Genomic DNA, 12,951 nt, shown 5'->3' on the forward strand with positions numbered 1-12,951 from the left:
TGCGAGGAGTGAGTGGAGCTGCGCCCTAAAGTCTGCATCCGGGAAGTCGGACGTGCCTTCTGGAGACAGAGTGTGTACCCGCTGAACGAGGTGGAGGACCTTGCACGCCTGTGCGCCCAGCAGAGAGTCCTTCGAGGATCCAACTATCTCAAAAGACAATGGGGCTTTATGTGAGTTGTGTGTAACCTCGAGCTGGCAGGACCCTGTGGCCTGGATGACGTTTCCATTATAGTCAACCAGCTGACAGCGGGATGGCAGAATCGGTGGTTTAACCTTCAAGGTCTGGAAGGCTGACCATGCAAGTAGATTGGCGGAGGCACCAGTGTCCAAGCAAAATGTGATCTGTGATCAGTTGACCGTTAGGGTGGCACACCACGCATCGCCCAGATCAATGTTGTGCACTGGCAGCGGCTGGTGGTTCCGACTTGGGGACATCCGGTTCTTGTGGATTACCGCAACGCGGAAGGGTTCCCTGTCTTCGGTATCACTGGTCTGCATGTTGTCAGGATATGACTCAGTGTAGGGGGGCTGAATAGCCCACACGCCCTGCGAGGCTGGCGGAATTGTTGAGAGTTGGCAGGTTGAGCTGCTCGACAGCAGGCAGCGTAGTGGCCCATCCTGCCACAGCGGAGGCATTGTCGCGCTTTGGCCGGACATTGCCGCTTTAAGTGGGTGGATCCACAGTTGCCGCACGTCGTGACGTCATGGTGTTCGTTGCGCCACTGCGCATGCGCGGTGCGGTCTTGCGTAGAGCGCGCCTGCGCGTCACGTCCCTCTGCGTCAACGTCCCCTCTTTGGTGCGTACAAGCGCGGGAGGCCTCGGAAAGCGAAATGGCCGCCCTCGTCCGAGCCGCGGGTCGGGAGGAACTCGATCGACTGGACCCGCTCCGCCTCGTAGGACCGCTGCCGTGCCGTTTCGGCCGCCTGGATTTGAGAGTACCGGCTGGTCGCGTTCTCATGGAGGACGCAGGTCTCGATGGTAGTTGCTAGGGTGAGACGCTTAATTTTGAGGAGCTGCTGGTGCAGGGCGTCCGAGATAACCCCAAAAACTATCTGATCCCGTATCATGGAGTCGGAGGTGGCCTCATAGCCTCAGGACTGCGCGAGGATACGGAGGTGTGTCAAGTAAGATTGAAAAGGCTCATCCTTACCCTGCAGGCGCTGCTGGAAGAGGTACCTCTCAAAGCTCTCATTGACTTCCACGCTGAAGTGTTCCTCGAATTTTAGAAGCACCGTCTTGTATTCTGTCTTGTCCTCCCCTTCCGCGAATGCCAGGGAATTGTAGATGTGGATGGCGTGTTGCCCCGCCGTGAAGAGGAGGAGGGCGATCTTCCTGGTATCCGATGCATTCTCCCTGTCTGTGGCTTCTAGGAAGAGCTAGAAGCACTGTTTAAACAGCTTCAGTTGACGCCAAGATTTCCAGCGATTCGCAGCGGCTGCGGCGGGCTGATGTTTTCTATGGAGCAGGATGGCGGATTTCTGAAAGGGTGCAGGTAGGTCTCACAGTTGCTGGTTAGCTTTCACTACTGGTATCATGTCGTGTTCCGAAGCACGCTGTGAGCTCTGAGCTATCTCCTGGTAGAATGAGCAGGAACTGTGGTGTTCCCTGTTTTATAGTGCGTGTGCTCTCACTGGTGATTGGCTGCGATGTTATGTGTGTGTTGGTTGGTCCAACTGCCTGTCCATCAGTGTGTGTGTGATTGCACCATGATATGCTGATGTGGATATCATGACATCCCCCCCCTTTTACAAGGATATGTGCCTACATGCTAATAAATAGAAGTGTGTACTGAGTGCATCTGAGTATGTGTGTGCAATATTTACAACATGTAGATGAGGCTAAACTATACACAGAGGAAGGTGTCAGGTGCAACAGAGCAACGAGGTTGTACCACTAACAAAACAAATGCAATCAGCAAACGACGAGAGAGAACTTCTGGAATGACAAGAAAGAAACACGTTAACAGTACTGTAAAACAATTCAGTGAGTCCAATGTGCTAACAGGCTCATAAGTCAAGTCTCTCAGGTGGGCGACGAATTCGGGTTGACCGCCTCAAGGGTGGGTCAGGATCCACCGGCTGAGGAATGGGCCTGGCCACGGGCGAGAGAGGAAGAGGCAGAGCGACAGGAAGCTCCACGAAGTCGACATCAGGGACAACAGGAGGGTGTGGTGGGAGGATGCATTTAAAATCCTACTCCTTTTCCTGTGTGTCCTGCCCGAGGTGATGAACCCAGAAGGAATGGTGCCACCATTATCTGGCAGAACATTCTGACAAACCTTCCCTCTTGCTCCTACTGCTCCAGGAAGTACAAAGAGTGAATTGATGGAAGAGGCACAGTGCAAAAATAAATAAGAGCGAGTAGAGGTGACAGGAGAGATATACAAACCAAATAACCCCCGGCAGCAAGCTCTCATTCTGACTGATAGTAGCATCAGCAACTGATTCAATATTCAATCGATCCAGTGTTCAGAATGGGATAAATGCAGCCGCTTTTGGGAACAGCTCCTGTTTCCAGCAATGCAATTCTGATAGCTCTGTGGGAAGGGTTTTATTTTTATTCTTTCATGGAATGTGGGCATCACTAGCAAGGCCAACATTTGTTGCCCACGGTAGCACAAGTGGTTAGCACTGTGGCTTCACAGCGCCAGGGTCCCAGGTTCGATTCCCTGCTGGGTCACTGTCTGTGCGGAGTCTCCACGTTCTCCCGTGTGTGCGTGGGTTTCCTCCGGGTGCTCCGGTTTCCTCCCACAATCCAAAGACGTGCAGGTTAGGTGGATTGGTCATGATAAACTGCCCTTAGCGACCAAAAAAGGTTAGGAGGGGTTATTGGGTTACGGGGATAGGGCTTAAGTGGGTCGGTGCAGACTCGATGGGCCGAATGGCCTCCTTCTGCACTGTATGTTCTATGTTCTTATGTTCTATCACTAACTGAATCAAGTGGCCATTTCTGAGGGTAGTTAAGAGGCAGCCATGTTGTTGTGGATTTGGACTGACATGCGGGCCAGACCACGTAAGGATATCAGATTTGCTTCCCTAAATGACATTGGTGAAGCAGATGGGTTTTTACAACAATTGATGATAGTTTCACGGCCACTATTACTGAGGCAAACTTTCAATTCCAGATTTATTAATTGAATTAATAAATGAATAATTGAATTTAAATTCTACCAGCTGCCATGGTGGAATATGAACCTATGTTCATGTCCCATCAGGACAGCACGATGGCACAGTGGTTAGCACTGCTGCCCCACAGCGGCAGGGACCCGGGTTCAATTCCTGTCATGGGTGACTGTGTGGAGTTTGCACTTTCTCCCCGTGTCTGCGTGGGTTTCCTCCGGGTGCTCCGGTTTCCTCCCACAGCCCACAGATGTGCTGGTTAGATGGATTGGCCATGCTAAATTTCTCCTTAGTGTCCAGGGATGTGCAGATTAGGTAAGGATAGGGCGGGGGAGTGAGCCGAGGAAGGGCGCTCTTTTAGAGAGTCGTGCATTCTTGATGGGCCGAATGGCCTCCTGCACGTATGATTCTGTGTTGCCAGAACCTTAGTTTGGGCCTCTGGATTACAAGTCTTGTGACATTAGCACTAAGCCACTGTTTCCATTAGCATGGAGCCTGTGACCCTCCACAGGAAGCCCTAATGCAGGGTGGGGGCAAGAATGTAGGAGTTCGATCACAAATCTGATGCGATCAAAATCTTGAGCACCTAGGTATGGGAGCCTGCCACTGCCAGCTGTGGCCAACTAGACCAGTGTCTAGATTGAGCAGTCATGGCAGCCCACCACAGCAGAGGCCCCCGATAGGCTGCTGCCACCCAACTCATGGGTATTTAGTTGGGAGGCTACATTCCAAGGACACAGCGAGGAAGGGTTCCATAAGATAGCAAACCTTCAAATGGACCATTCATGTTCCCTTAAATGCAGCTGGTCAAAAATGCTCAGCTGGAGAAAGCATTCAGAAATTGTACGAACAACCCGCTCTCAGCCAATTTTAATAAGAGATTGAAAGCAGGCCAGGCCACTGTCAGAAAGACCGGTGGTTGCGCAGTTGACTGAGCATCTGCTTTGGGACCTGATTTATGTATTTTGCGATATTCACAAACGCATGGGGGAGGTATATGTTTGCCAGTAAAAGCAGTCATTAGGAAATTTGGTGTGGGAGGAACACAGTACGCAGAGTCCAAGAACGTTTGTGTCAAGTTAAAGCCAATCCATTCAGCTATGTTTTGACAGCTAAAAAAGCCAACAGTTCCAAAATGAATGCAGCTTATTCAGGTGTTAAAAATGCGGGAATGTCTGGAACTCAACATCCCGGATAGGGAAAGTTCCTATCTTCACATCAATGTTGAGAGTTCGGAACTGGCACTGGCAGGAGTCCTGAGGTAACGTGCAAGTCGTCTCCCGCACTCTTTTGCAATAAATGGCGAAACCTTCTGTTGCAGGAACTTTCCAAATCTCTACTACGAACTGAATTTTAAGATGCCTGACGTCAATGTTTCCGTCACCATTCTGATGATCGATACTGTTGTGATCTGTGGGAATACCTATCAAGCCAACCAGCCAGGAGCACCTGAAGACCCCTGGTTAGCCAGGAAGCAACTGCAGTGGATCCGGCAAAAATTGGCACAATCCAGGTAACCTTTCAATGCTCAACTTCGAACAAAAAAAATAATCACGTCCAGAGTGGTATTTTATAGAATAGGGCAAACTTTACCAAGAATGGTTAGCTGGAAGGCCCAGTCATGTGCAGGGTTAACATTCTATGTTCACAATATTGGGCTAGGTTGTTTGAGCATTCTTGGAGGCAAACATTTCGTCTGAGGGTGTAAATGGGAATGAAAGCGATAACCGTTATTAAGTCAAATGGTAAGTCAACAGTAGTTTGTTCCTGTTCTTTGTGCACTTCAATGGTATGAATTCATGAGAAATCAGCGAAAGTACAGCAATGCAAGTCCATTCAGCCCATCTAATAGGAGCTATTTACTCTAATCCCATTTCTCTGCCCTAGTCTTGTACTCTTTCGGATCTGTTGGCTTCTGTTTCAGGTCTGAGTATTTGATGGTTGCCGGTCACTACCCAGTGTGGTCAATAGGTCAGCATGGTCCGACTCCATGTCTGGTGGATCAATTGAGGCCACTTCTAAAAAAGTACAATGTGACAGCCTACATCAGCGGCCATGATCACAGCCTGCAGGTAGGCGAATATTGAAGCAAATCCCATTGTTGTAAAATGATCGCAACTTTCCAGTTGTGGAATTTAGGAATTTTGAAAAGTATCAATCACGCAACCTCAATGGGTTTATTCCAATTGTTCCGAACACATTTTTGGCTATTTTTTAAAAGCTAACCTATGAGTCTTAGTGTTGTTCAGTTAAGGGCTGTTACATAACTCCCATCCTCCAAAACCGTACATAATTAATGCATAGATCCCTGCAGTGCAGCAGGAGGCCATTCGGGCCATCGAGTCGGCACCGACTTTCTGAAAGAACACCCTACTTCAGTCCACTTCCCCACCCTATCTCCGTAATCCCATCTAACATTTTGGGCAATTTAACATGGCCAATCCATCTAACCTGTACACCTTTGGACTGTGGGAGGAAACCGGAGCACCCGGAGGAAACCCACGCAGACACGGGGAGAACGTGTAAACTCCACACGGAAAGTGACCCAAGGCCGCAATTGAACCCGGCTCTGTGAGGCAGCAGTGCTAAGCACTGAGTCACCGTGCTAATTCACTTCTATAATTTGTCAACATACCTAGGTGTAGAATATGCTTAACCGAGAGCTTTCAGTACCTTCATAACGAACCATAAAACCTCCCAGAATTTAGGGATTTGACAGCTCAACGACCTTTACTCACAGAAGAAGGAGCAACACCTTCAGTGAAAAGTATTTCTATATATTCATTACCTGCAAATTGTGAGGAAGACTTTACTTTCAGACACACTAGCAAAATACCACTGATGCACTATCAATTACGACGAGACGAGAGTAGAGAGTAATCGAGGCTTTATTACACAGAGATGTGTGGCCTCCTACAGCTGCTGCCAAAATGGCTGCAGTTCGGAGAGCACACACATTTATACTCCGCCTACTGGGCGGAGCCAGCAGGCCGGGATCTACCCCCGTACCTTTAGTACAGGGGCCTTACCGTAATACCCTCGTATGCAGTGCAGTATATACAATATAATACAACAGTGGTGACTACCACAACCACAAGAGTCTGGAAGTCTGAAGTAAAAACAGAAAATGCTCGAATAGCTCAGTTGGTGAGGCAACATCTACAGAGAGAGAAACGGAGGGTGGGATTCCCCGTCCCGCCGCACTTGATTTCTGGCGCGACGAGCCCCCGGGATTTTCCGTCTCGGCAGCCCGAATGGGGTTTTTCATTGTGGGCAGCCCCACGCTGTTGGGAAATCCCCGGGCTGCCGGCGCAGTGGAGAATCCCGACACCGGAGAATTCAGCCCAGAGTTAAAGGCCGGGATTTTCATACTCGAGGTGAGTAGGGGGAGTGTGGAAAGTCCACGGCTCATCCCGCCCGCCTTGGGGGGAAGTGCCCGCCAGCTCGGCATCTCCATTGTTGAGGGCCTGGCGCAGGCTGAAGTTGAGCCGGCCGAACCAGGAAGATGTGCGGAGGCAGTCCCAGGGGTTGCCGGGTGTGAGGCGGGCTGGTTAAAAGGCCTATCTTGGTGCTGTGGAACTAAGTCCCAGTGGAAAAATAATTTTAAAAGTCCTCAAGCCCTCTCGCCTCACACCCCCTCACCCTCCAATCACCCCCAATGCCTCACCTGTGCCACCTCAAGACCCTTATGTCAGGCTCTGACCCCTTCCCACCTCTGGGTCCCATCATGTCCCCTGTGCCAGGCTCTGCCATCCCTATTGACCTACTGTACACTTTCTAGAACCAATGAACATCACAGTGTAAAGTGGAATGTGTAAAAAAAAAAAGCTTTGGAAAAATGTACTCCATTGATAAATTTCTGAATTCTGTGAATTTAATCTGTGGTAACTATCCATCCAGATTGAGGCTTCCCATACAATTTGTACAAGAGGTGCACTGTGAGAAGAAGATATGCTACTCCTCCAATTTTTATTGGGGCTTTTCTATCAGAGTTACTGTTGCTGCTGCCTCACCTTTGTAACAATCTTCCTTCAAACTTCAGATTCTTCTTGAAGAAAGGTCACTTAATGGAATGGGGAGTTGAATCATAGAATCATAGAATTTACAGTGCAGAAGGAGGCCATTCAGCCCATCGAGTCTGCACCGGCTCTTGGAAAGACTTCCGTACTTAAGCCTATGCCTCCACCCTATCCCTGTAACCTCACCTAACCTTTTTGGACACTAAGGGCAATTTATCATGGCCAATCCACCTAACCTGCACATCTTTGGACTGTGGGAGGAAACCGGAGCACCCGGAGGAAACCCACGCAGACACTGGGAGGGCGTGCAGACTCCGCACAGACAGTGACCCAAGCTGGGAATCGAACCTGGGACCGTGGAACTGTGAAGTAACCATGCTAACCACTGTGCTACTGTGCTGCCCCCTGTGCTACCGTGCTGCCCCCTCTGGGGTTGTAACTCTGGGGCGCAGTTGGCTGAACAGCTGGTTTGTGATGTAGAGCGAGGCCAACAGCGTGGGTTCAATTCCCGTAGGGGCTGAGGTTATTCATGAAGGCCCCACCTTCTCAACCTTGCCCCTCGCCTGAGGTGTGGTGATCCTCAGGTTAAATCACCACCAGTCAGCTCTCCCCCTGAAAGAGGGAAGCAGCCTATGGTCACCTGGGGACGTGGCGAGTTTTAAAAAATAACTCTGAAATGAATGATCCAAGGGAACCACACACAAACATAATCCTATGAATTAGGAGCATCATTAAGCCATTCAGCCCTTTGAATCTCCTCTGCTATTTGATAAGATCAATATTGATCTGATTGTGATCTGAACTCTACTTTCCTCTCTACCTGAGAACTTTTGATTCCCTTGCCAGTCAAGAATTTATCTAACTCAGCCTTAAAGATTTCCACTGTGCCAGCCTCCACCGCTTTGTGTGGAAGAGAAATTCACAGACTAACAACCTTCTGAGAAAAACAGATTCTCCTCACCTCCATCTTAAATGGGAGATCCCTTATATTTAAACTGTGTCCCCGAGTTCTAGTATCTCCCATAAGGGGAAGCATCCTTCCTGCATCCACCCTGTCACGTCCGCAATGATATGTATATAGTCAGGTTAGTGAAGGGTTAATAATTACATTTCTGTGTAAATCAAACACTAGAGGGCGTTACTACTTCTCTGTATTTAAGACAGCCTCTCAGGGAATTCTGGGAATAGCATAAGGAGAAGCTTAGAGTAGATAGAGATAGCACGAGGTTAGATCATAGTGTAGTTAGTGACTAGATATAATACTGAGTACTCTAAGACAGATTCAATATCATTTAATTATTATCTGTAGCTCAGTAGAGTGTTCATACTTCATTTAATTAGTAGTGTAATAATAAATTAGTTTTGTTTAAATCGTTTGATTGGTATATTCTTTGTCAACACTACATCGGGTCATTCTGGAAGAAAGGACAAAGAATACAACATATTATCAATCATGGTCATATAACAAAGTCCCCTCAGGATCTTGCATGTTTCAATAAGATCACTTCTCATTCTTCTAAACAGCAGTGGGTACAGACCCAACCTATCCAACTTTGCTTCATTAGATAGCCCCTTCATCCCCGGAATTGATTGATTCAGAACACATCTGTGTTCGCCCAGCGATGACAGTCCATCCAGACTTGTTTATGAAATGATCAGCAGTAAACCCTTGATGGTTGATGGGGAATAGTCCAAAACAAGATGGGTTTTTAATGCATTTTTCTCTTGCTTCACAGTTCATTCAGGAAGGCGGTGGGGTTGCTTACATCGTCAGTGGGAGCGGGAGTTTCGTCGACACATCTACTGAAAACAAAGAGAAGGTGCCAAGTGATTGGCTGCACTTCTACAACTCGGAGATCAGTGCTCTGGGTGGATTTGTACTCATTCAAATCACTGCAGAGCAAATGTTTCTGTCATATCGGCAGCCATATGGGATGGTGGTTTTTGAAACTTCACTACCAAGGCGCAAACTTTAAACTGGGTGGGGGGGGGGGGGGGGGGGGAGAAAATTGGACTGGAGAAAAAACAGATTTCTTGCAAAGTTTTTCCTCATATATTCCATTCATTTCAACTGGTTTCTGAACCACCGACAAGCTGGATTTGAAATATTTTTCACTGTTAATTGACCTGATCGGCAGGGTAGCACAGTGGTTAGCACCGTTGCTTCACAGCACCAGGGTCCCGAGTTCCTTTCCCGCTTGGGTCACTGGCTGTGCGGAGTCTGCACGCTGTCTCCGTGTCTGCGTGGGTTTCCTCCGGCTGCTCCGGTTTCCTCCCACAAGTCCCGAAAGACGTGCTTGTTCGGTGTATTGCACATTCTGAATTCTCCCGCTGTGTACCCGAACAGGGGCCGGAGTGTGGCGACTAGGGGATTTTCACAGTAACTTCATTGCAGGGTTAATGTAAGCCTACGTGTGACACTAATAAAGATTATTATTATTATATTGATCACCTGCTGACAACGGGTCGTGAACTTCATTTTAATCCACTGGAATAATAAAAGAATAAAATAGATAATTTGAGACAGAAGTGGGGTAATTTGTCAACTGTGCCTTACAGTTGGGGGAGGGGGGGAGGGCCTTGAGGTCACATGTTGGAAAATGAGGCCAGAAACATCAGTCACGGTGCCCTCGGATTTCTTATTTTTCATAAATTTCGAGTACCCAATTATTTTGTTTCCCAATTAAGGGGCAATTTAGCGTGCCCAGTCCACCTACCCTGCACATCTTTGGGTTGTGGGGGTGAGACCCACGCAGACATGGGGAGAATGTGCAAACTCCACACGGACAGTGACCCCTGGGACTGGGATCGAAAAGGGTCCTCAGTGATTTAGGCAGCAGTGCTAACCACTGCACCACCGTGCCGCCCCCTCCAGCTGTAGCTCAACTAACGTTTTGCACAGTTGCAGAATAACCTCCCAGATTATTGAGGGATTCCGATGATAAACAAGTGATTTTGAGAAATAAGATATATTGAATATAAAGATTTTTCTTAAGGGGGGGGGGGGGGCGGTTTAGCTCAGTTGGCTGGTCAGATGGTTCGTGATGCAGCACAAGGCCAACAGCGTGGGTTCAATTCCCATACCGGCTGAGGTTATCTCAACCTTCTCGACCTTGCCCTTTCCCTGAGGTGTGGTGACCCTCGGGTTAAATCACCACCAGTCAGCTCTCCCCCTCAAAGGGGAAAGCAGCCTACGGTCACCTGGGACTATGGCGACTTTACCTTACTTGGAGAGGGGAATAATTGAGATTACATTTGTAAATCAGAGGTATAAATAAGTAGCTGGTGAGAATTTTGCACAAGGAATTTGGGGAAAATCCTGGAATCATTTGGAAAATACAAGGATGGGATTTTAGGATCTTTCCAAGTGGATGAAATTAAATGGGCTGAATGGCTTCCTCACCTTGTAGCCGGCAAAAAAGTGGGGGGAGAGGGAACACGGAGAGAACAGGAGATTGAACTTGATATATAATGAGTTGGTGAAATTGAAGGTGAAGAGCAGGACTAAGGTATGGCCCCAGGCACCGAGGGAAAAGATTGAGACGGGCTGATTTGAAAAAGTGTTGGACTGATGGGTTTTTCATTTTTGTTTGGATTAAATTGCAATATACAAGTGGTTATGAAAAGATGAGGGAAGTACAGTAATCCGTTGCTTGAGTGTCGGCATCATTTTAAATATTTGCTCTGTAAATAGTACCAAACTGCATGTTCTCCAAATGAAATCATCCTTTCAAAATGATTGTGGGTTCTCATATTAAACGTTTTAATTCATTACTCCTCTGTGCTTGCACACCTCTCGCCTTTAAGCAAACTGTGTGAATACCGATTTGACTGTGCCCTGGCATGGTAAGGGTTAACTGGCGGGAGTATCCGTGCCCCTCTAATGCCAACAATAAAATAAAATTGTAGAAGATAAACTCTGTGCGCAGTGTTTATTCTGTTAACACTCCGAGATTGCAGAAGTTCTGCCTAGTTTCTGTCCTCGTATCTGTAGTTTGAACTGCAGCTGAGCTCAAAGGCGCCGGCCGCCTCAGACTCCCTCTGCGAGAGGAACCATGCATCAACTGGCCTTTCACCATCACTGCCTGTGATAGAAGAGTGGTGCCAGGCGGAGCCAAGGATGGTCTGTGTGGAATGTGACAGCACTTGTAAAACAGCAGGTCCTGTCACACATGTTTCTGCGCTGAGCCTCTGCAACTTCCATTCCCAATATTACGTGGAGGCTGCTGATTTGTCCCTGTTTGCCGATTTATCTATCGTTAGCACCCATACTGTCAGGCCACATTATCACTCACATTCACTGATCCGCCGTGAGCAGCCTCCACATTCTTTTAACCCCCTCTCCCCATTTCTTCCTGTCGTTTGCAGTCTGCTTTTGACTCCTCAGTCTAATGAGCCAGCAGTACAGGCCCTTGGGTGTGGGCCTGGCAGCCGCTGCTGCTCACTTAGCACATGCACTCTTTCCAGAAGAAACTGTCTTAATGAAGAACACGGGCTTTGGCTCACTGCTATGACATGGGCCGCCAGCTTGCCTGGCCTTGCTGCATGACTTGGAATAGAGGCGAGTGCTGAAATGTGAGGAGGCGTCACTCAGAATTCAGAAGGTGGTTGTGCTAGATGTCCGAGTTGGATCATTTTCTTGTGCGTTAAAGGATTCTCCTAAGTGAACAATTCTACCCAATATGGTCAAACAGTGGACGGTGAGTCCGGCCCTGGCATCCTTTGGTTGTTTCATCATTATTATGACTAATGGTCCATTAAAGGAAATACTGGAATTTTTAAAGCAGCTTTTACAATTGCAGAATTTTCCCAAAGCACTTTACAACCAATGAAGTACTTTTAAAGTGTTGTCTGTAGGAAACGTGGCAGCCAGCATTAAGCAGAGTGATCTTCCCACAAACGGCCGTATGATATTGACCAGGTAATCTGCTTCTTGTGATGTTCATTGATGGGCAAATATTGGCCATTATACTGGGACGAGCCCCTCTGCTGTCCTTCAAGATGGTGCTGTGGAATCGTCTGCATCCACCCGAGAGAGAACAGACAGGGGCTCGGCTTAACATGGAATCCTCTACATTTGGCCCATCGGGTCTGCACCGGCACTCCGAAAGAGCACCCTGCCCAGGCCCACTCCCCATGATCCTGTAACCCCACCGACCATGGGCAGCACGGTAGCATAGTGGTTAGCACAATTGCTTCACAACTCCAGGGTCCCAGGTTCGATTCCCCGCTGGGTCACTGCCTGTGCGGAGTCTGCACGTTCTCCCCGTGTTTGCGTGGGTTTCCTCTGGGTGCTCCAGTTTCCTCCCACAGTCCAAAGATGAGCAGTTTAGGTGGATTGGACATGGTAAATTGCCCTTAGTGTCCAAAATTGGGGCTACTGGGTTATGGGGATAGGGTTGAGGTGTGGGCTTGGGTAGGGTGTTCTTTCCAAGGGCCGGTGCAGACTCGATGTGCCAAATGGCCTCCTTCTGCACTGTAAATTCTATGAAATCTATGAAATCTCTTGGCACTAAGCGTGGCCAATGCACCCAACCTGCACATCTTTGGACTGTCTGCCCGAAAAGGCAGCAATCCCGTGGTACTTGACTATTTTGCACTCAGCACTCGAGAGTGGGATTCGAATCCATAACCTTCTGGCCTGGAGGTTTGAATGTTACCAACTGAACCACGACTGACTTTCACAACTTCAGCATCTCATCTCAAATACTGCTGGCTGAAGTGACAATGCACGAGACAGGACGGTGAGTTAACAGAAGGAAATGTAATTGGTGGGAATGCAGTAGAAAAGTGGAGTGGGCTCCGCTTTCAG

The 12,951-nt window shown here is 48.3% G+C and overlaps 1 protein-coding gene across 1 annotated transcript in view; it reads left to right on the forward strand.

Annotated features, from left to right (window-relative positions):
* Positions 1-9,118, forward strand: part of acp5b (acid phosphatase 5b, tartrate resistant) — a 45,718-nt gene extending 36,600 nt beyond the window's left edge. Inside the window, exons 4-6 of the mRNA XM_072512857.1 lie at positions 4,442-4,633; positions 5,045-5,192; positions 8,876-9,118. Coding sequence (XP_072368958.1) covers positions 4,442-4,633; positions 5,045-5,192; positions 8,876-9,115 — 580 coding nt within the window. The 3' untranslated portion in view covers positions 9,116-9,118. The remainder of the gene's footprint in view (positions 1-4,441; positions 4,634-5,044; positions 5,193-8,875) is intronic.
* The last annotated feature ends 3,833 nt before the right edge of the window (positions 9,119-12,951 follow it).

The sequence above is a fragment of the Scyliorhinus torazame genome, chromosome 7 (genome assembly GCF_047496885.1).
Source record: "Scyliorhinus torazame isolate Kashiwa2021f chromosome 7, sScyTor2.1, whole genome shotgun sequence".
NCBI lineage: Eukaryota > Metazoa > Chordata > Chondrichthyes > Carcharhiniformes > Scyliorhinidae > Scyliorhinus > Scyliorhinus torazame.